The 24595-nt window shown below is 39.9% G+C and overlaps 1 protein-coding gene across 1 annotated transcript; it reads right to left on the bottom strand.

Annotated features, from left to right (window-relative positions):
- Nucleotides 1–1941: 1941 nt before the first annotated feature.
- On the bottom strand, nt 1942–23809 carry elovl6 (ELOVL fatty acid elongase 6). Its single transcript, XM_008279478.1, has 4 exons — nt 23539–23809; nt 7024–7155; nt 5566–5717; nt 1942–4435 (listed from the first exon to the last, which is right to left on the bottom strand). The coding sequence occupies exons 1-4, from the start codon at nt 23619–23621 to the stop codon at nt 3993–3995; spliced, it is 810 nt and encodes a 269-aa protein (XP_008277700.1). The 5' UTR covers nt 23622–23809; the 3' UTR covers nt 1942–3992.
- Nucleotides 23810–24595: the final 786 nt, after the last annotated feature.

Below are 24595 nucleotides of genomic sequence, written 5' to 3'. Positions count from 1 at the left end.
TATCCTTCACACAGCGTCATCAGGAAACCATCTGATCTGAAATCTATTTTTCAGCATGAAAACCATCCCAAATACAGAGCCAGAGTCATATAACAACCTTCAGTAGAATGAAGTCCAAACAGAGCCCTGAGCTCAACATCATCAAGTCAGTCTGTGATTACAAGAAGAAACATAAGCAACTGAGAACAATGAAAACCTGTGTGGACTTCTCCAGGCTCTTATGAACAAATGCACCTGACTTTATAAATTAATGCTATAACTGTGGACTAGAAGCGTTATACTGTCAGTCATGCTACTGATATTAAAGTTATTTATAACATATTAAAGGGTCACATTTGGAGATCGTACCTTTCTTCCTGAGTTACTGTCTTTGTAATTTCATTGAGCATTTCTTGGCTGAAGCTAATAAGTAACCTTCTCAGCTAGGCTAACTTCAGCTGTGGTTAATTTAACTTAGCATTTTAAACCCAACTAAAACATTATACGCAACTTTTGCCAAACTTGTGGCATTTTCTTTCTTTCTTTTTTTAGGTTTATCAATTTCCAACACACAGTGAGACCTCAAAATGTAAGTAAATTCAAATCTCAGGCGACCTGCAGTAATGGGTGCGGCTAAAGTTAGCTAGCTAGCTAGGTAGCTAGCTAGCCAGTCTTCAGTTTCATTAACAACTCAAATGTTGACAAACATTATTTCACACTTACCGTAATTGTGAAGCAGTTTTCGGATTCTTCAGACTTCCATATGTAGTGGGAACAACTTACAGCCAATTTTTTTCACAGTAGGTGGGAAAGTGACGCATTATTCAACAAGAGGAGGTTCACCTCCAGCACACTAGGTTCAGCTAATCATGCCTGTACAGTCTGCTGCTAAAGCTACTACATGTATTTTTATTTATTTGTAATCATAATTGTGCTATAATGAATTGGGCCTCCATTTCAAGCAATTTATTCAACCAGTTTTTACTTTAACACTGGATTTTTCATTTCTGTCATTGAGTCAAGGATATTTTCAAAGTCAATCACTTTTTATTTATATTTAATATTTATTCTTTTTCCATGAAAATAATACTCTCTGGCGTTAAAATTGCTCAGATGTAAATCTACACCCTAAGAAGTCCCCATGACTCTCTCCGGCCACCCGGCTGCAGCTCCAGCACACCAGCTCACCTATCAGTCTGTTCAAACAAGGTCAAACTACACAATGGGAAGTTGTATAGTTGGCAAAATGCTGCCATTCAAACCAGAAATCAGTTCTTAAGAAGGATAATAGACATCCCCACCCATTAAAACTGACAGGATCAGTCAGTTAGGTTTGCTTTGTATGAAACCCCAGAAGTCTGAATCTGTGTTTTTGAGATGGTCACTGGGCCATTGCAGTTTTAAGGTAGAAATATTCAGCCAATTGACTTCCTGTTTCACTGATGGCTTGTCTTCAAGCATATAAAAAAAAATACTACATGGACATGTTAACACTTGGAAACTTGATCTCCACCAGATGGGGTCTTTAATGTCACTGATTACTTTGCACTATTAATAATACATATTTAATCTTAATGAATAACCCGTTATGTGAGCTTTTGCAATAGCTTCATATGTAATAAAACAGCTTTCTTCACGGTTTCATTTTCTATACATGTTTCATCTTGGATCTGAGTGAAGCGACTGAAAAAGTAAAGTTGTATTTAATTCTTTAAGTTATGAGCTCATCTCAAATGCACAGACTAAAGAACAGCATTTTAATGGCATCCATGATTAACTATTTTAAAAGAAAAACTCTTGACTTATGGAAATGCCTTCAACAATGAATTATAAGAACTGAGTTACTGACCAAGGTGCCAGAATAAACAAAAGAGAGCAAAGAGCCTCGTTTTTACACATTAAATGTATATTGTTCATACTCAAAGTGAAGGATCTGCCCACTTAACAGTTTTTGCACAAACGTTAGTCTCAATGATTAAGCTTTATTGCACAACAGTACCTCTAGGGGGAGGCCAGTACAGTGGATGTGAACAGTTTTGAATGCAGGTCCAGTAGTAACTGTGGAATGTTTTATTGGATGAGTCACTCCAGTCATGTATGCTGTTCATACCTGCCGCCAGCCACTTGTATCCAGTGTTGATACACGTTTACCTCAATGACACAGGTGGAACCAAAAGCAGAATCCCTGATAAGCTGGAGCAGTCAGGTATGTACATTGTACACTGTAACATTGCTGCTACACTGAATAAAGTTTTGCATGCATGCAAGCAAACTGTCTAGTCATTGAAACTGATGAGCACATGTACTGGATATCTAAAAGTGATGATCCTCTGACCCTTCTGAATATTGTCACTTGTAAAAATGCCAAGTAGCCCTTAGAGGACCAGTGTGTATGATTTAGGGAGATCTGTTTGCAGAACATAGTCTTCATACTTGTGTTTTCATCGCCTGTAACTGCGTCTCATTGTGTTTGCCTCAGCGTAGAATGAGCCCTTAAGGGACCAGGTGCTCTCACGTGTCGCACGGCCGAGTTTCTACAAAAGCTCAGAACATACAAATCAAACACGACACCCAGAGAGGGCCTTTAGTGTGTTTGTGTTAAAGTAGGACCACCGTCAGTTTTCCCAATGATGAGGGAGCTGGTTAAAATCTGCAACCTCACCACTAGATGCCACTAAATCCTGCACACTGCTCCTTTAAAATGGCTTTTCAGGTTCAGCACCAAAAACATGGTTATGTGTATGCAATGCCAGGATGTTGCAGCTGAGACAAAAAAAAAAAATAAACACCATAGGCATGTCACATTTTTGCACTCTTTGTTCATACGTTAAGTTTTTCAGCAACAACTGCTTGTTTTGACATTGACACAGTGCAAATGCACAATAGCACAACAGACACCATTAAGGATACATACTATTTTTTTTCAATACAGCAGATTTTGACAATTTGCATGTTTGATTTTTTCTTTTTTCTTTTTGCTAAACATAAATATGTTTGTCCTCCATTTAAGCCTTCTGTGTCCAACAGACTGGTTTTTCTTCACTGGTAGGGACCCTTCAACACAAAGAAGTGTTTGGAAATCAATGGCAAGTCATTTTCCAAGTGTGGTCGGCAACTTTAGCGAGGTTCATGACACGTGGTGAAGCAGGGCACTGTCAGCATCTGTTTCCCATCATGGCCAGGAGCAGTGTGATCATCTCAGTCATTCAGTCCAGTCAGCTTCATTCATGCTTCTTTTCAATTACGCAGCCATTCTAGATGAAATTCAGCCATACTGTAAACTGGTGCAGATGTTAAACATGTCTACTTTGTCTTGATATGCATATTATATTAAGAAAGAGATAACCTAAGACCTGAGAAAAATATCGCATTTTGCAATGTAAGACACAGACGATACAGTGCCGTTCACCCCATCAGGTCACACCAACCACCAACACTTCAGCCTCATTCACTCACCAGTGTGTCAAACTTTTTCTTTGACAGATCAAATCAAAACAACAAAACACTGACAACAGACAGACAAAAACATACTTGGATGGTTCACGTTAATGCTGACTCCATCCATCTTCATATGTACCTTCTTTTGTGTTTTTGTTTCAATAATAAGTAAACTTATGTTTGTGGCAGATGTAAATCTAAAATTTTATCCTTTTATTATCTTTTAGGTTTTAAAAACTATTGAATGTGAATTCAAAAAGGGGGCTTTTAAACCTCAGGTGGACAACTTATGATGGCTTTTGATTATGGTGGCGCTGCATCCTCAGCATCCCCCAAGGGAGACATTACCTCCAATGAGGTTTTTTAGATCTGCACATTAGTAGTAATGCTCAAGCACAAACACCAACCATTTCATGACCCTCCCACCCCGACTATACTCCCACTTCCCCGGCCTCCGTGCCACCCCTCTGTCATCCATGCCCATTCATCTCTCAAGCCACTGGTCCCCGCTATCCATTTCCAACTCCCTTTTTTTCCATCATCTCCCTTCTTCGCATACTTATGGCATTTTCTTTTTACTCGCTTTTCTTGGTGACAGCCGCAGCCGATGATCTGGACTTGCCGAAGTAGGCTTCAAAAAAGAACTGGACAAAGAGCACAAAGTAGCTGAGGTACATGAGGGAGGACCACACAATGTTCTGCATGTGGGATGGACACTCCTGGCCCTGCTGCATCCACGAGTACACCAGGTAGTTGACCACACAGCCCATCAGCATCTGGGTGATCTGGGTCAGTGTGATGAACATGGCGAACTTGCGCGACAGCTTGAAGCCGGCCGCTCGCAAGGCGTAGTAAGAGTACATGACGGCGTGGACCAAATAGTTCATGGTCATGAACCATCCGCCGCCAGCCACCATGTCTTTGTATGAATACCAGGAGTAGAGCAGCACGGTGATGTGGTGGTACCAGTGGAGGAAAATGAGCTTCTGTTTCCTCAAGACAATGAAGAGAGTGTCACCTGCAGAAAGGATAGAAGAAGTGGACAGCGGATAAGTTGAGAGTACAAAAAAGGAATTTGGTTATCATTTACCCATTCACAATAGCTGGCTGTGATTCAAGTTGCACTCAGTTATGCAGAAAATAAAAGCTAAACGAACCGTGTTAAACCAGCAAGCTGTTGGGACACAGAGTAGCACTGAAACCTTTGGCATATTAGCAGGATGCCAAACTAATAACAAACAGAAATACAAGTGGCAATGATATACTTTTATATAAGAGGTTGCCACGTTTTCAAATTGCTTTTCAGTGATAATATTTCTGAAAACTGCTTAAGGATCTAAGTAACTTTATTTGCTGTGTTACTGTTATGCCAGCTTGGCCTACGTTTTCATTTTTTCAATTTATGCAAAGATTTCAATATACACTATTGTATTTTCTTAAATTAGTCCAGCCTTATTGTTTACTGTATGTAAATCTGTGAGTCTGGGCTTTGTGAATACAAAGTGACTGTCCAGTCTATGGGTTTCAGCCTTGACAGACTTTCTGGTTTGGCCAACAACCAGACAGAGAACAGGGGTAATGAGTGCCTGCCACCATCACCTCCCACTGAGAGGAACAACAGCTCTTGGTTTAGGCCTGGAGTTCACCACCAGGAGGATGGACAAACATGAAAACAGGTCCTCAAAACTGATCATTTTAGGGAAACTTTAAAGTTCCTCTGATTCCTTTGGGTTATTATTTTACATTTCACTGGTGAAGATAAAGATATGTTGTTCAGTGGTATCAAAAGATGAAAGTCATAAAATTAAAACAATGCTGAGTCTCTAGACTTGTACAAATGAAAACCAGGAAAACTGATATTTTACTCTTTTAACACTGGACAGTACTACCACCAACGATAGTCATGGACTAACGAATTCTTGTAATCACAGTTCAGAAATGCACTTCTGGCATTCTGTAGCATTCAGTCTTGGCTATCTGCAAGCATTATCAGTAATGAGCACAAATTTATGACACTGAAATGAATCCAAAACCAAACTTGACCTGCTTATCTATTAATGTACCTGGACAAAATGCTTTATGGATTACAACATATTACAGCCACTGCACAGACAATAATAGGCATGACATAAGGAGGACTTGACTTACCCAGTTCTGGTGCTTTACTAAGTACAAAGGCGTATGCCCAGAACTTGCTGACAGGCCCATTGTAGAAACTCTGGTCACAAACTGACTGTTTAAGCCCTTTCGTCATCAGGATGTACATCATGTAACTCCCAGTACGGATGGCACCAAATATACTGCATAGACAGAGACAACAGGTACAGCAAACAGGTATAGCTACTTGTTGCATCATAGTTGTTTTCGTATGTAGCACCTATTCCACTGAGGATTTGTGGATGTTCACATGACTACTATGTTTCATATGTTTACATACAACGGTCTACAGCGTGTACACCACACTGTCCATACTGTACAGGTATAAAGTCCATGCCAGGTGTGTTGGCACCAGCTGCAGGTTTAATGATGTGTTACAATATGAAGCAATACTGGCATGTAAATGATCTATTTATTTCCAGTTCCCAAACACATTCGGTTTTTAATCACCTCCCAAGTGAGGACGTTAAAAGACATTCTATGGATCCATAACAGCACATCACCTGTTTCTCTCTGTTGCTGGTTGTGTCTAAAGCAATAAATTCATTCTGCACTAGTAGAGAAATGGCATACTGTACAGAAATTAAAGCAAACTGTAGGTCTAAATCAATCCCTGTGCTGAAAAAAAAAAAAGGACAACCACAGGGATGAAGTGAATGAAAGCAAATTTGGACAAATACAGATCCAAGTGACATCACAGCCATGACATGGCACAAATATGACATTAAATCAACTGCCTGCCTACGGCGTTACTTGACCTGCAGAAAATATTTAATTAAAAGTAGAAAAATGTTGAAAGATGTTTGTAAATTATATGGGAGGCAGGAGATTTATTAGTAATATAATGTCATTCATTTGACAAATAACTGATTAACTCTAAAATCCACCAGCGGGTTAGAAAGGTATTTATCTTTCCAAAATTCTGTAATTTATCAGTGCCAGAGACTGTAAAAACAGAATATTTCAGCTTTTCCACTTTGAAATGGACCTTCAACACTTCATTGGTGATGTGTCGTTTTGTCAGAAAACTTCACCACGTCTAAGTTTAAAATTGTGATATTTCAGCTAAATCACTTTATTCAACAAGTATAATTTAAACTCTGGCAAAAAGACTTTTGTTCAAACTAGATTCTACAAAAAAATAAAAAATGTAAGAATGCTTCTTGGGCTATCTGTGACTTTTTCTAGTATTAGCAACACTTTTGGGCATTTTGAAAAATGTTATACTTCCAGTTTTTATCAATTTTAGTAAAATAATCAAAGAAATTCAACTTTTGTTCTTTTCCTTTAATTTTTTTATACTACAAAATACATTTTTGACTTCTAGTCATGGTTGTGAAGTTCCCACAGAGGTGCAGGACTTTATATTGTAAATAAGAAATGAGACAACAGCATATTAAAATGTGACACTTTTACAATGGATTATTAATTGCTCCTTAACTCTCTCACCTGAATGCAGCAAGTGTGAGTGACCATAGCACCAGCGGTTTCCTCAACTCAAACTTCTCCCTCTGTTTCATGACATGGCGGCCCCCCAGGATACAGGCAGCGTAGAGGGCGGAGAACAGAAAGGACTTCTTCCTGTAAACACAAACAAGAGAGATAACATGAAGCTTTGTTGACGTTTCATTGCCTTATCTAGACAGATAAATGCACTGGTTATGTTTGATCTTACTCAGCAACACTCTGCTTAATATCCAATGCAACAAATGTGAGAAGTCAGCAAGATACAAAAAATAGTGCAAGACTCATAATTTAAAGACACAAATAAAATCTGAGAGCAACATGATGTGCAAACTCCATCCTGAAATCATAAGCACCTATTCACCATGAGTGTTGCATTTTTGGGTGGACAAAATAAAGGTATTTAACAGATCAAGTAGCCGGTCTGCTTGTCTAACTGCTCCTCCTCCAGCAGTTGCAGCAAAATTGGCACAACATACTGTTTGCAAAACACAAAAAGTAGCTGCACTGACTTCACAAGCAATGGCTGTAGTTATAATTTAATGATGAGTCCAGCTCCAACTGTCACTAAATGCTTAGCTTTCAGTTTACAGTTATTGCTTCTATTCAGTTCCAACTCCCACCATCCTGTGAGGACTGTCTGCCTTAATTGACTTGTCAGAGATCACTGCTGTGCCACATGAAGCAGAGGACTTGTGCTGAAACACCACCTGGCCCAACTGAAACTAAAGAAAAGCATTTCCCAGTGCTCAGCACAATTACAAAGCGCAGGTGGTCTGACTTGACAGACTGGATGCTGAATAGGGCCAACGGAAGACTGGGGCATGATGCCTAAAACTAAACCAGCTTTGTCCAAAATACTATCTGGTCTGTTGGACAGAGAGCAGAATAATCATTTGGAGCAGCACAGCCAAAAAAGTTTGGGAAAATAAACTTCAGACGGAAAGGTAAGGCATTAGATCTGCCGTAGGGTTCTCCATGGACAGAAGTAGAGACTTGTGTAATTATATGGTGTTGCTAGAAAAAAAAAATGAAACAAAACATGAGGTTTGCTCTCCGAGGACAGCGCACAGGGACCAGGAATGAGGCCTTCTGAGCGCTCGGGGACCAATAGCACTGGATAATGAGTTGAGTAAAAGTAGCCCAAGGAGTGATGTTCCAAATTCAGTGATGCTGTTGTTGTGCTGATGTTTGGAGGCTATACAAAGGCTACAACATGACATTGAAGTGAATCACAAAATTAAAATGTATTACTCAGAGAAAAGGATTGAATTAAAATATTCTGAAGCCTTAGGTGTGTACTGTCATATTATATTTAAAAAATGACCCTCTGGACAGGTCATGTTACGTGAGGTCAGACATCCCTATCGTATACAAGCACAACAGTAAACTGGTCAACTGTTCCGTGTGTGACAACAGTACTCAGTCTCACAGAGCCACGACATATGCAACCTGCAAACAGCAGACCATCCTGTTCTGTTTTGCAACCTCAGCAGAGCACAACAACAACAACAACAACAACAGCAGCAGCAGCACTTAGTTTTGCTGATCAAGTGTGTTGCAAAGCAAGAAAGAGGAAAAGAAAGAGAGCTTTCTCTTTTCCTTAGCCACCTAAAAAAAAAACTACAATTAAAGCCTCACAATAGCACGCCTCCACCAACCAGTCAAGGTGCAGTTTATATCCACATCTGTCCAGGCTTGACCTTTGATTTTTCTGATATAAAATTCTGTTAATGTCTAATTTCATCCCATTATACATTTGAGGGAAATTGTGTCATAACTAACATATCAATTTTGGAGTTATGGCCAAAAGTGTGTTTTGTGAGGCCATAGTGGTCGTGACCTTTGGCCTTCAAAATATAATCAGTTAATCCTTGAGTTCAAGGGAGCATCAGTGCCAAATTAGAGGAAATTCCATCCAGGTATTAAAGATATATCTGCCATATATATGGACATGTGGGAGGAAACCCAACAAAAATGATGTCTCCTTGGCATAAGCTGTCACAAGGGCATACACGCTGGTCAGAGCAGACAACATACCGTTAGCAGGTCTGATCCTGTCACATCTGTCTCACTACATTTGTCCAACTTGATCATAACTTTAAAAATTTTACTTTGTAATCTTGTTCTAGCATCCATACAAGCGAGTCAGGTATGTTAAACTGAACATTGATTAGCAGATGGTGAATTTAAAAACGTAAAGCTCGGGGTGACATCGATGCTGCAAATGGGTCCGAGGCCCATCTGCCTTGTCAATACATCTCAAATATAACCACCTCACTCTAACACAGAGCATCATCCTTTTTTTTTCCTTCACCTTTCGACACTGACAAGAAAATTATGCCAAGAATGTACAGCTTGAGCTATCCCTATCATAACAGCAACCAGGCAGGCAGGTTATTGAACACAGGAACAAATGTGTGTGCTATAACATCGTGGGTTGTTTAAAATAAAGGGAATCATTGTGTGCTGGTATTCAAGGATGAAAGATGTCGCCTCACTGTTCTTCCAGGAAACCCACAAACTCATTTAGGCCACCTCCGCGGAACAAAGGACAAAGCGACCCACTCAAAGTCAAAAGGAGCTGCTTTCACAGAATGACAACAGGGTTGGACTGCAGAATGACATCACTGTTTCTCAACTACACACGAAGGAGGGGAGCACAGAGCAACACATAATACAGTGGCCTACATACTGTAGTGAAGCTGGGGGGGATTGCAGAGGAGAAAGAATCTCAACGTTCACCTCCGCTGTGCTGGCATCTGAGGTCAGAGGTCACAGTGATATATGGCCTGAGCTGTGAAACTGCAGTGTGCAGAGCACCTCGCAGGTATAATGAGATCCTGCACAGATCCATCATAAAGCATCCCATTTACTTTTTATTACCACCTCGAAGCAAGTGCAGATAATTTATGATTTAACAATAAATAACACATACTTCCTCTTAAAAAAAAAAAAAGTTACAAGTCATAAGCAATCACACACACACTTTGCTCACCTCAAGACATTCAGGGGTTATGCTGCAACAGCAGCCTTGTACTGGTGTGGCCAAGAGTTTATTAGTCGAGTGCCTTTGCATGACTTAACTCCATTAGTGATCACAGTTTGGTGGAAGCTACGTAAGCTTGCTAAATGTCCATCCATCCATTATCTATACACCGCTTAATCCTCACTAGGGCTGGAGTCTATCCCAGCTGACTTAGGGCGAAGGCTGGGGACACCCTGGACAGGTCACCAGTCTATCACAGGGCTACACTTAGAGACAGACAACCAAGCACACTCACATTCACACCTACGGACAATTTAGAATCACCAGTTAACCTCAACATGTTTTTCGACTGTGTGGGAGGAAGCCAGAGAACCCGAAAAGCACCCACATGCAAAATCCACTCAGAAAGATCCCGGTGGCCCCACTGGGACGCGAACCGGCAACCTTCTAGCTGCGAGGCAACGGTGCTAACCAACTGCGCCACCCTTGCATCCGCTTGCTAAATCGTTGTTGAAGTGTTGGCTGGATTTGTAAGAAAAACCACTTTAAAGACAAAAACACACTAATGAATTGTCATTATGTGTGACATTTTAATTATGTTTGCATTTTAATCAAGTAATGAACAAAACACATATATACATCAATAATAAAGCAACTGTTAATTGCAGCATATTGTTGAATTCTTGAGAGTTGCTTTGCTGTTCGTTACGGCAAATTTATTACAGATAAACTCCATCTTATTTTTCAGATCAGATAGATCTGAAAAAATAATATACTTTCATTTGAAATAATACATCTTAATTGTAACCACAGCCTTTAAAGCCCTAAGTTCAAGCACTCAGCCTTAAAAACTTTGGTGTTTTTCCTAAAAAAAATCCCTCTAACATGAGTGAACAACACCTTTTCATAAAGAAAATGTTGCTTAATTGAGCAAGACTACTATTCTCCTTTTTATTTTTTCATGGCATACACCCTCATTCCATCCTTATTTGTCATTTCTAGTGTAGCTTGCACGGAAGCTCCTGTGGACATCTGTGTGAAAACTAACCACTTGTAATGCATTGAATAATGTATTAAATGACCTAATGGGTTTATAATTTTGCATGAAAGCAAATGTCAGGGTAGAGAGTAAGGACGCCTGTTATCTCACACTATCCTAACTACTGTTACTGTGTACATGTTTTTTTCCACTTAATGTTTGATCATCATTAGGTGCAAACAGACTACAAGACAAAGTTCAAGATGTGCATATACTGCAGTATATTTAGAAGATGGATAACACTGCTGTCAGAAAAAATAATAAAGGGTGAAGAAACCCAAGGGCATGGTCAAAGCTGACAAGTTGGTTGAGGTGGTGGGAGAGGGGGAGGTGCTGTTGTTGTCTTTGTAACGGCCCTGAAGCACCAGTTGCTATCTGCAGTCACAAGAATCTATAGCCCTTTAGAGACATGCAGCCCTTTAAATGAATCTGACAGTCTCAAATCTCAACAACTACACTGGTCATGACAGGAATCTTACTACAATTAGTAATATTTACAAATCCCTTTCAACATGGAACAAGTCTGAATGTCATAAAGAGAACAGCAGTGCAAGGCGGAACAGAAAGAGAAGCACATCTTGTACCGTCTCTCAGATGACTGTGATAAATGTATCGTCTCAATGGTAAACTCTTACACACAAAAGCTGCTCAAAAACAGAGCTGACAAAGTTCTTCACAGATCAGATCCCTCTATTAAATACAAATTTAACCCTTTATCAGGCAAGGAACCCAACATGGTAACTTCTGCGGGCTTTCAAAATGGCTAAATGACTTCATCCAGCCAATCAGCAAAGGCCAGGCTACATCACCACTATGGCCTCTGACCAATCACAAGTGAGCCACAATGATATTTTAACATAAGTTCTATAAGTTTGATTGGGAAAGAAATGTCCCTTCATCTTTATATGTGTTTTTTTTTTTTTTTTACAATATTTTATCTTGGATTTTTTTTTTTGGTAACTGCTTTGACTTTGATTTGCACCCTAAATCTGAAACTTTTTTAAAAAGTCAAAAATGAAAAAATGTCCACTTATAACACTCCAGGGTTTAAATGTTTAATTTCCAAGTATTTCAATGGGTGCCCTTGAAAGGGTTAAATCTGTGGTGCAACCACAGTAAAAGAGGATTTTTTGATTTTAAAGTTACTATAATGACCCGACCTTCAGCCTCTCTATGTGTGATACGTCAAATGTTCATTCATATGTGGATAAACTAATGAGCATTCAGTAAAACACTTTAAATAAATTATTTGAGCAAGTAGGAATAAACTTAGCATGGTTTTTTCTGGCTCTAAATGGGCCTTTGGAGGGGTGACTACACACAACAGCAAATAGAATTGGTCTTTAAAAAGGGAATTTGTCTGTGTTACATTACTGGACAGAAATCTATGCACTTTGATTACAGCTCTGATCATCTGAGGAACAAAAATATCTATTGTGTTTGATTAAATAACACAGTTTTTTTGTTGTTGTTTTTCCCTAATGCTTAAAATTTTGCTGATGACTAAAATCTTTTTAGCCAGCGCCAAAAACCTCTCTAGAGGTCACCAAAAATGACCAAAAATGTACAGTCAGGTGATAAAAAAACAGTTTGCAGATCTCAGATAACAACAAACGATAAAACTGATACAAAACGTTTTAACAGTTCACTATTAGAAGTGGTGACATGCTTCCCAAAAAAGTTTATAAATCAGCGCTGCAGCCTGGGAGAGAATTGATTCTTCTTCCTATTTATAACACCCTGCTTTGTCTATTTCTTTCTGTTCTCAGCCTCTTCTCACACACCGGGTGACAAATATTGCACCATCGCGCAGCTTTTTCTGTAACTGTGCTGTCATGTCTGAATGGAGCCATAAGGAGGCTTGACAAAGCCAGCAATGTTACATGTACCGTGTCTCAAATGGCTTATTTGGGAAACCAGTGTGAGTTTACATCATCCTTTCACATTCTCTGGTGCCTGCACAGCTCCACCCCTATCTTCAAATCCAGCCAAGAAATTGAAAACAGGATTTTCTGCGACTTTGAACAAGCTGCACTTGGTTGAGCTGAACAAAAGCCGAAAGACTTTGACCTTTATTTTGGAATAAACACAGAATTAAGACAACGCCAGTCAACTGCCCCAAGAAGTTTACATGTTGCCACTTTTGGTGACTCCCTGCTGAACTCACAGAAAGCATCTTGTGAGGCCAGTTTGTAAAAGTTGACTTTGAAATAACTAAAATGACGCAAACAGGAGGCCATGAAAGGGAAGATGATGTACTAGAGAAAATATGCATAATGAGATAGTTCCTCTGTCATCTGTGTTTCATTTTCCTCTGGTGCAGAGGCACTTACCAACTACGAAATCAAAGACTTTACTCTAGGGTAATACAGCAAATAATTCCTTGGTTAGTGGTCAAAGGCCAAGTCGCATCAGGCAAAAGAAGCAAATGAAATATGCACAGAGAAGAAAAAAATGCTGAATGCAAGTGAAAAATTAAATATAAAACACTGCAACTCACACTTTTGATTCTGACTTATGTCTACACAGGACAATATTTTAGAGGGTCGAGGCAATAGGCTTGACTCTGCCGTTTGCACAAGGCAGCACAAATGAAAAACTACAACGTCAGAGCTCTTTTGGGAAGGATCAGCATGAAGTAATAACAGAATCAGCAGAGTTTTGTTGCTTGCAGCAAGCTTGGAAACCAACCACTTTCCTGTTTTTCCTGCTTTTTTGAGAGAAACCACCCGGTTTCCGTCAAAAAAGAGCAAGCAGCAGTGGCTACTTTGTGAAACTGATTTAAGCAAACTACAATTTTGCATTTGCATTCACTACAAAGAATCCTGAGCCACATAAATCATGTATTCATTCCGTTATTATATACATAATTACACACAAAAACCAGTGATTAGAGCATGACCTATGTGTGTAACTAGAACAGTATGCTCAGTTAGGTAGGTAAGGCATCTCTGGCATCTCCTTCTCTCATGTGTGATTGTTATCACAATGTGAGATGCTGGGCGTTGGCCCAGTTTGCACTGCTCCCAAATCGAGCTGAATATCTGATATCTCAAAAAAAGGTGCTCATATCTGACAGAGTAAAGAGTATAAAACCAACAAATGAAACTCCAGAACTGCCCTTTGCCACTACAGCCTAACAATACTGTCCAAACCAATTAGGTTCCACGAAAAAATGCTTCATCAGGCTGCAAAAGCTTGGTTAGTCGATCTTAAAACAAGACTGGCAGACAGCTGAGCAAAGGCATGAAACATTTCAGACATCAGTTTGTCTAGGCATCAGCTTAAAGTCCTGTGAGAAAAAATTCCAACAGCAGTATGCACTTTATGCCTGTGGCCTTTCAGTAGTTTGTGTTCTCTTCACAGTGTCTCTTTAGCACAACACATCATATAAGAATGTGGATTCCATAGGCCTTCCCCTCCCCCACTGACAGTGTTGTATAAAGCTGCTGGATAACCTGCTGTGGAACTTGGATCTGTATTAGCTGGTCCAGGAGATTTCACCTGTTATGTAATCCTGCGTTTACAGTCTGAGGATGAGTCTGCATGCCTGTGACGGTGAGCTGGTGTCGAACTGTCTCACCAAGACTGTGTTTACAGTGTCACACAAACATATGCAACTGTATGCGCAACAAATGTGTGAGCGTGCACGTGTGCACACGCATGCATTCATGCAGCTCAGTTCAGGGTGTACAACTCTATTCCCTGGCAGTGTTGTCTGTATCTTAAACAGTGGAAAGGCACTGAGAGTTACAGTGCCAAAGTGTGGGATGAGCAGAAAACCACAAAAACAAGTCCAAGAGGTGCTGTAAATAAGACCTAGCTATTTCAAAATATTCTGTCATCCAGGAAGCACCACGATACAGTCCAGTTAGAACATTCCCATCAATCCTAGTCAACTATGTCATTTAAGTAGAAATGTAACCTCATCGTGCTTGTAAAACTACAATCACTCACTGGTTCTGCTCATTGTGCATCTGATAGCCCATATCGAAGGACAACATATCTTCTCATGAAACAGAACAGTACTTTTGTTGAGCGGCAATTATTTCAGCATTTAAGTGCTTAGGAACATCTTGAGTAATGCTCAGTCTAAGACGCAAGACAAATGGCTTCTGGAAAGCTTCTATTGCACACCATTCAACAGTTTCAACAACAATGTGCACATTTTTACCAAATCCATACACCTTTGTAATGCCTTTTTACTGGAGACCTGATGTTCTTAATCTGGAAATCTCAGGGTGGTTGCAGGAAGAGTGTAAAATAGTCAATGTCAAAAAGAACGATGTGAAGCATGCTGCAAATTGGTGTTGCACAGTGTACCAATACAAGTAAATGTTTGCAATGCCCTTCCATTAAAAAAAACGATATTACATCTCATTTTATTTCTATCGGTACCGGAAGAATGTCAGTGTTTTAATTGAGGTCATATTTCCTCTGAGCTGCCTCAGTGTGTGACAGCAAGGCAAGTGTGTGTGTGCTGCACCCTGCTTCCACTCCCTGTAGGCATAGTCGGCATGCCATCTGCTTTTTCCTTCTCTCATAAGCATACTTCAGCACGAACTCAAGTTGCCGACCATCCGCGGATTGTCGGAAAAGTAGACGGACAAATTGAAATGTGTCATTATTTTTGCTTACAGCCAACAGTCAGAGAGAGCCCACAAACAACACAAAGCTCATGTTTAAAAGATGTTTTACCTGCGCAGGCCGAGGCAGCCAACGCGTTCTACTGAGTGACGCACCAATTTGTTCAAAAACGTCAGAGTGACAGGTTAGAGAATAACAAAATTCCATCGTGCCCGTGAATATGAAAATGTATAAACACGTGATTGGTAAACAGTAACAATTCTGTTGTTTAATGGTTCGCTTCATCCATTTAATCCAATATTTTCCTTGATGTTTTAGGTTGTTGATGTGTTATGGTTTTAGTTTTGGTATCGATATATTTTGTCAGGCATCATATCGAAGTCAGATTTTTGGCATCTTGACCATGCTACTCCAAATTAATCAAGTCACCTAAAAACTGATTCTAAGAGGTGACTTTTGTTTTCTCCTGATCAGTGAATATGCAATCTGCAAAATATCTTCACCCTCAAGAGGGACACATGGCTTTCTAGATTTATATTTTCTCACTTAAGCGTGCAAAAGCAAATGCGCTATAATAGAAGCAGCTCTTCTGTGAATCCACTTAAAGGCTCTGGATCAAAGTGTGTCTCCAACCAACATGTCATCTCCCTCAGCAGTGTAATGTTAAGGGAGCCTGGACCAATGAAGTACAACTGGGACTCCAATTTGGACTTTTTGGAGGAATTAAGTTTTTGTGCAGTTGCAGAATTCAACATGACTACAAGTCTGTAGCCACATTAGTAGATTTTTGAAGCTGTAGTGCTCATTACACTCTGAAAAACAGTTAAAGTGAAAGCTAAGGCAATTTTTAGCACTAGCAGTCAAAGAAATACAACCCTCTGGTATAAGGAAAGCATGAACGGGGTGGCCATGATAGAAGGTTTATGCTCTAAACACTTTAAAGCACTCTGGCAGGTATTGGACCACTGGTGGTGCTACGGTGTTAAGTCAAGAAAGGCTGCAATGCACCAGCTAAGATGGTGAAGAAGATCACAAATAACCAACACTCAAGAAAGATATTCTGGTGTTAGCTGGGGGATCATTTGACTTTCATCTGCCACCTATTAGACATGCTGTTCAACCCTAGACACACTTATCTATGTGATTTAAGAAATGACGTGGCATTATGAGTCACATCCATGTCATCCAGCTCCTGTTATTTCTTCTATCAAAGTATTCAGTATTTTCTACCTGATCAATACACCAAACGACAAGCTAAGAAAAGAAGATATATGCATGTTTTTCCTTTGACAGCCTGATCAAATTTGGAAGTGGAAGAGCAGCAACACTTAATGCAGACCTTCATCCCCGAGTAGCCAGCCTCCATCTCCATCTCCGGCCACACCAGTCATGAGAAGAGCAGCTTAACAAATATCAAGCCTGGGGTCGATTCTGTGTTAATATGGTCAGGAACGATCAGCATCACAATGTGCCGCTCATGGTAAAATGGCAGCAGCATGCAGAGCCAAGACTTTGTATATTTACCCATATGACTATCAGGAGGAAGCGCTGGAAATGTGCTGAATATAACCAAAGGTCTAGCGTTAGAAATAATGATTTATTCTGGTAAATTTGAAACAAACAATATGTCAGTGTTCCGTTATGGCAATGCAATATCAAATATCAGAAAAAAACGTGCAATTCAGAGCACAGAAATATAAGAAAACAAACAAAGGGTTGCTCACTGTGGTTGTAAAATGTAACCCAATCCTTACTTCCTTCGTGTGGCACCTGGAAACAATCACAATTTAACTGAGTTCTTTTTAACTATAACCACATCCTCAGCACCGTGTTTTTAAATTATGCATCCTCCTTCAGTTCCCTGTCCGTAATACTGACATCTAGAAACACATACAGAAAAAAAAAACTAAATGAACTGAAAGAGAAATGGAAATGAGCTCTGTAATGACCACTGTAACGATACCCTGATGCCAGATTTAAGCCAGTGTATCTAATGCTCTCATCCATCCAACAGCAGGGCTCAAGATCTCTGAAACAATAGGCCGGACCGCTCCTGGACTGAATAAGTAACATGAGACTTGGAGGGAAGAGAACAACCTCCTCAACTCATCAACTTCCAGAAACCTGAACCTTCAAGACTACTCGGTGAGCTGTGATAATTCTGAATCAAACAGGAAATAATTAGCTGTGTGGAGCTAAATGAAACAACGCAGAACAAAGCAGCTCCGCTAGAGTTCTCATAAAGCAGCTGAATCATATAAATACAGGGAATAAACATTAACAGTCAGATCACAACAGAGACCTCATTGTTCATTCTCACTGCAGCATTGTAGGGCGCTGCATCCCCTGCTATCAGCCCACAGGAAAAACCACCAGAGATCCATCGTATGTGCTGAGACCCGTGGGGATGCTATCTACAGAGACTTATCAAAAAAAACTGAGCAGATTCCAAGCAACCTGCATCGTAATGAGGATTAATGACGTCTGTGGTAGTACAGAATGAGTCAGCAGGTTGACTATGTGTGTAGTGGGTAACGTTTCTTTTTGGTGAAGGTCACACACACTGCAAAACGTGACAGTCGTAATACACCAGCATCACATTAAACGCATCACAACAGGGGAAAAAAAGACACAAATCACAATGCACCTAAACAATGCCGGTGCACGCTGGCCTGTTATTTTCATTTGATTAGTTCAGGCTGTGTTTTTTCCAACATATCATACTGCTATGTTGTGCTTGCTTTTCCTTTGTTAACCGGCATGCTATACTGATGACCTCAGCAGGCAGCTCTGGGTAGGTAGGAAGATAGCATTTCCATTCGAGGTGAGCTAATTTGCCAGTATTGTCAAGCAGCACAAGCCAAATGCCATAAATAAAGAGTCTAACATTGCATGATATTCAAATGGATGCATTGCAATCTTTTCAAATTAATAAGCACGCCACTTATCTCGGAATTGTATTAAAATAATATCCATAATAGAACATATATGGGTTTGTTTAACCATGCTTTATTTGGGGGGGACAAAAGGCAACAGGACAAATGATGGTGTTTCATACAAAATCATACATACCTAATTTAATTTGCAAAGACATGTCACACCAATACCAGCACAATACCTTCAATTACCGCAAGTAAATGCAGGCGTGAGGCTTTGTCTTTCCTTAACCAGCTGAGGTGTACGTGTTCAACAACGCTGTGGCGGGAGAAAAGTACCAAGGATGTATGAGAGTATGTGACAGTAATGAGTCAGTTATATTAATATCACCTCTCTTAGAAATGCACCCAACTCCAATTAATACAACGATTCTCAGCATCCAGGTGCAGTGTGACGCTGACACTCCCGAAATAGGAGGAAAGCAGTGACGACAGCAATATCTGAAGTACAGCAAGAGGAGTTTGGTTTTTTTTCTCCCACTTTGCTACACACAGCTCCATCAATTATTCCAACATGTTTATTCCAGGCATTGATTAGTTTGAGTTGGTGGACAGTTTGACAAACTGTGTCACCAGTGATGTGGAAAATTCAGGAGATCCTGCCCTTGCACTGCCTCGTGTTTTCATCGTACCTATATTCAATTCATTAAAAAAGGGAAAAGGGCACGATGCTGAAGTTGTTACAAAGCTTTTGGATCCATGTGCACTTCTTCCTCCCTTTCTTACAACCACTTCCTTAATTGCCTTTGCTTCACAATGCAGAGCTGTCTGCTGCCAGTCTCCAGGGAACACATCAGCTCAGTGTACCAGTCTCCATTCATCCCTGCAAAACAATGACATGCACACACAGTATATATATGCACACGTTTCGTTGGGAAAATTCCTTTGCAAAATAAACATTTTACTTTGCAAGTGTCACGCATTAAAGAACGGAAAGTGAAACACTAAGAATACTAAAGGAAGCTGATTCATCAATGTGATAATAAGAGATGGCCAAAGAATGGGCCTCTTGACTTAGGTTACTGCTCAAACTATGTTTGAAATGTAAAAGACAATCAAGAACAAAACGATGGTTTTGCCTTTGACAATGACAATATATGATTTAGGAAATACAACAACATTACTTGGCCATTGCTAAGTGTAAATACAGTCTGCAGTTTTTTGCACTAGCATCGTAAAAATCTATAAATTAGCCGCATCGTTGTTTAAGCCGCAGTGTTCAAAGCGTGTGAAAAAATTAGCAGCTTATAGTCCAGAAATTACAGTAACCCTATTCAGGACTTTCATGTTGCCATACGTATGTGCAAAATATTTGTTGTTATTCATGATAGACTTTTATATGATGTTAAATACATTTTCTGATACGTTAACACATTTATTTCCTTCCTGATTGAGCACTTCTGGTAATGCTGGCTAAAATAGACAGTCTACCCAAGTTAGCCCTTAGTTGCCTTGAGTTATCACCATGGCTGAACAAAACATAATTTAGTCATTAACCCTATTAATGAACAATGACATTAGCATGTGCAACAGTGATACAGCAAAGGTTGTTGCATACTACAAGACCAACCGTATGCCACTTCTATCACTTATTGCTCAAGCACACACGCTTACATATGCACACGTACTGACTTCCTAGCATTGCAAAAGTTTTCATTTTAGACAAATTAAACATCTATGGTTACATTGAAACTTGAATATACCATAAATTTGCCTTACCGTTCATTTCCCGATTGGCAGTCATCATTCTCTTGTGGTTAGCTCTGCGTCCACATTGTCAAATAAGTATTTCAAAATTTAACACGGTTTTGTATATAAAAGGTAACCACCAAGGACAATTTTCATATCCAGTTATAACCCATTTTATCAGACTGAATTTGGTGTGATGAGGGACGAGCTGAATTGTTAATCAAGGGTATTTTTTTAGCCTATAGACGAATGGTTCCCCAAAGTTTCCATCTCCTGGTCGACATCAATCCACATATGTGATGTTTACGATCTAACAACCGGAACTGGCAGAAGTGTGTGCTAAAAAAAATGTCCTCCACATTTGAGTTGAGCCAGTAAATCATCTCGGTGGATACATCATCGATTATTAGTTTACAGCAGATACCGCATGTGTAATTTGCCCGCTATGAAAACTGCACAACAATAGGACCAAAACTAATGATTACTTTCATTGTCGATGAATTTGTTGATTATTTTCGCTAATATTCGATTAACTGTGTTGTCTATGACAGAAAATGGTGAAATGTGTTGAACAGTGTTTCCAAAAGCCCAAGACGACGTCCTCAGAACCCAGAGATGTTCAGTTATCGGTTATGGAGAAGTGGAGAAACCAGACGTTACTCACATGTAAGAAGCTATAAATCTGGAAATTTTTACCTTTTTTTATTTAATAAAACCAATTATTGTATTAGCAAAATAGTTTGTAATGAATTTAACAGCTGAAAACTAACTAATTAATTCAATGTGTGCAGCTTTATAGTATAGAGATGCATTTTTCAAGAATAAAAGATTTGGTTAAAAAAAAATAATAACCATTACAACACATTAAAACATTAGCCAATGTATTAATTTTTACAATGGTTTAGTCATATGCATTATTAAAGCATCTTTGTTCTCTGACTTTTAACTCTCAAACATGAACAATTGTGGCTATAATGCCACAGATTAATACGTAATATTAGGGCAACACAGTCATTATTGCAAAACACTGTTCATAGCAGCATTAATCTGCTGAAATTGCACATCTATCCACTTATTTACTTTGTTCTCTTATTCCGATAACATGCCAAAACAGAACTGCAAAGCAATACACATCATAAAAAGTATCCTTACTGAACACCCAACCTCTGTGCTAAATGGTCCTTTGTCTGCCAAAAACTAATTATAATTTATATTTGCACTTGGTCTTATTGATGTAAGCTCTGGAGCCTAGCAGATGGTTTTCAGATGCAAAGTAAATAAATAAATACATAAAAGTAGTAGTGTGCAAGTTTGATTAAAGCCAATGCATAGCTAAAAAAAAAAAAAAAAAAATCTGTGGGTTTTTATATGTCGTACTGAACTAGCCTTTAAACGACAGCTTATTTTTTTCATTTTATTTTGCATGACGCATGCCTTCAAACTTGTTCTCTCTCTCCCACCCTTAAGCCACAGAAACATGCCACACTTGGTCAGCAGCTCCCTGTACATTATGCATGTAATAAACAACCTATCAAATCCCATTTTCTGTAGTTGTTGCCTCTTTCAGCCATGTGCACTGGCCCAGCCTGACATCCTCCACTACAGGAACCGCACAGAGAGGTCAGCACAGATCAGCTGCAACACGATTGGCCGACGCTCTGTCAGCAGACATCAGAAGACGTACGTTATTGGTCGGTTGTCAGTACCAGGGTATGGACAGCTCCTACACATTGCTACCATGCTGCCTCTCACTCACACACAAACTCAGACTTCAATTCATCGAGTGAAAACGAAACTGCTCTCACACTGTCTCGGGGGCTTTGTACAGGGAAATGTGTGTTTAAAAAATATGATGTTAAATGTGCTCTTTTCCACAGGCAGTTCAAACAGATGACAGAATGAATGCCTCTTGCCCACCGTGTGCCTCTTTTTACAAACCCAGTGCCACTGAATGCCTAATGAAGCTTATGCTAACTTTACGCATGACTCATTTTGTTTTGCTTCGAACCATTTCTTGCTCAACCTGGCATGGACCTGGACAATAATGACCCTTCAGTGACTTCACGCAAAGGATGGTTGGATGGACCTGCACATGACCTACATATGAATCGCATCACTGCACACAGAGCAATATTTACTCAACCCACACTTACTTCACCAACACTGAAACATCAGTCAAGCACAATGTCATACTTTGGAGACACCACCCTGGGAAAACAATGACACAAGTTTACTTGTCGTTATCTTATCTCGAGCTCCTCAGCCTTTCCAATGAGGCTTCAGAGAAAACACTGCAAGTTACTCTGATGGAGCTTTCGTTTCTAGAGCTATAATTACTCAATCTATAGAATATAAAAGGCCAACTATGTTTACTCATTCAGATATTCCACCTTGTCTGGATTTCTTTTTGTTTTATACCACTCTACACATAAAATCTTTGGGTTGCAAGGCTGTTTGAAGAAGCCAACACCTTGGATTCTGGTAGATTATGATAGCCACCTATATAAATCACATTTCATCGTTTGAATTCGCTTTGAAAAAAAAAAGTCATGGTCACTTTAACACAGGATATAATATAAATTATTCAGAGTTAAGTTAGGATAACATGCTGTGTGTTTACTTGTTGGTCAAGGCTATGGATTTGCATAGGCTCCAACATGCAAATCTGCAGTAGCCAGCTGTTACTGAATTAAATATTATATTATTATTAGGCCATGTCTTTTGAAGGAGGTGAGTGATGGTCATGTAGCTGGCCAGCCTGATGGCCAGGCTCCATAAACTACTGGCCCAGTGACTGGATGGAGGAATGGCAGCTGGACGAATGGATGACCTTTACAATACCATCGCGGTGCTGATGCCTGGAATAAATCACAGGAAATCAAGGACAAATCCTCCCCGTTAGAGATGCACAACACAGCGTAGTGCGTCTCCACCGAGCCGCCCAGACTGAATCACGGGTGGCGGAGCAACGTTATTTTTCACGCGGGCTAAAGGCCTGCGTGAATGTGTTCGTTTTCCGAAGCACGACCAGTCATTTGGTGACAGAGAGCCCTGGCATAATAGGATACGGCGAGGTTTAATCCCGGCGAGCGAGGCTGCTGCATGTGCGCCGTTACATCCGTTTAATTCACATTTAGCTCTCTTAGCACCACACCACCACCACCACCACCACCACGTTGAATTTTTGCGGCAGGAGCCAGTTCGCCGCTACACACGGGATTAAAAACGAGGCGCCACGAACGTTAACAGCGCAGTCTTACCAGTTCTCCTGCATCCATCGGATGGCTTCGTCCTCGTTGAACTGTCTCTCGAATTCGTACTCTTGCAGAGCGAGCACCGACATGCTGCCTGGCTGTGCTGTGTGTGCGTTGGCGCCGCTGAAACTAGACGGTCCCCGGCAGAGCTGCTGCTGCTTCTTCTTCTTTTTTTTTTCTTCTTCTCTCGCTTCGCTCTCTTCAGTCCGTTGCTTCGCACACTAGCATCGCCCGCGTTGCTGTCAGGACCTCGCGGTTGTGCGCGAGCAGCTAGGCAGTGGCGGCACCTTCCTCCACCGGCTGCGCGAGCCTACGCCCTCTTCCTGAGCCGGGGGGGGAGGGACTCCGGGTCCTAGCGCCGGCGGGTCTTGTGTTATTTTTTTTTTCTTTGTGAGATAAGATAGCATGACAGAAGATAAGATAAGACTTTATCATTCCCCGAAGGTATTTTTGTTACCGATATAGCTCAGAAAACTAAATTAAATAACACGAGAATAAATGCTGTGCCCAATAGAAGAAAAAAAAAAACAAACAGGAAAAGACGTCCACTTAAGAACAATGTCCGTTCTCCTTTTTTTACATACATTTTTTTTTTTTTTTTTTTTTTTTTTTTTAAATATCGATAAGTACAGTCGTCCTCTTATTTCACTAAATTGGAAGTTAGGACATTTTTATTTCTTATTACTTTTTTCAGTTTCTAGTTATTTGTAGTGACTTGTGAATTTGTGAATTGTGCTCTTTCTTTAATGGAAGGGTATGAATACATTTGAAGAAGACTGTATACAAGAAGTATGCTTAAGTGAACAGATTCAGAGGGTAATTTTATCATAGCAGACTACAGCTTTGATATTATAAAACTAAATGTGAAATCCTGAAGAAGCCCCCAGGGGGTAATCTAACTTCACAAGTCATTTCAGGCAGTACAAACTTTTTACCAATGCATCATATTAACTTTTAAAGTTTTGATGTTGCTCTGATACAAGCTGAAACATAAATGTTAAAAAAAAAAAACAAAAAAAAACATTGATATATATATATATTAAATTGCGTTTGAATGCCTTGG

Source organism: Stegastes partitus, unplaced genomic scaffold (genome assembly GCF_000690725.1).
Source record: "Stegastes partitus isolate 25-593 unplaced genomic scaffold, Stegastes_partitus-1.0.2 Scaffold160, whole genome shotgun sequence".
Lineage (NCBI taxonomy): Eukaryota > Metazoa > Chordata > Actinopteri > Pomacentridae > Stegastes > Stegastes partitus.
Note: the sequence above shows the minus strand (reverse complement) of the source record. Positions and strands in the feature narration are given on the sequence as shown.

Excerpts from the sequence above, each read along its gene's own strand:
- elovl6 (XM_008279478.1), bottom strand. The coding sequence starts at position 23,621 with ATGTCGGTGCTCGCTCTGCAAGAGTACGAATTCGAGAGACAGTTCAAC. Across the intron at positions 7,156-23,538 it reads CGATGGATGCAGGAGAACTG|GAAGAAGTCCTTTCTGTTCT; the intron begins GTAAGACTGCGC and ends TTGTGTTTACAG. Across the intron at positions 5,718-7,023 it reads CTCACACTTGCTGCATTCAG|TATATTTGGTGCCATCCGTA; the intron begins GTGAGAGAGTTA and ends CTGTCTATGCAG.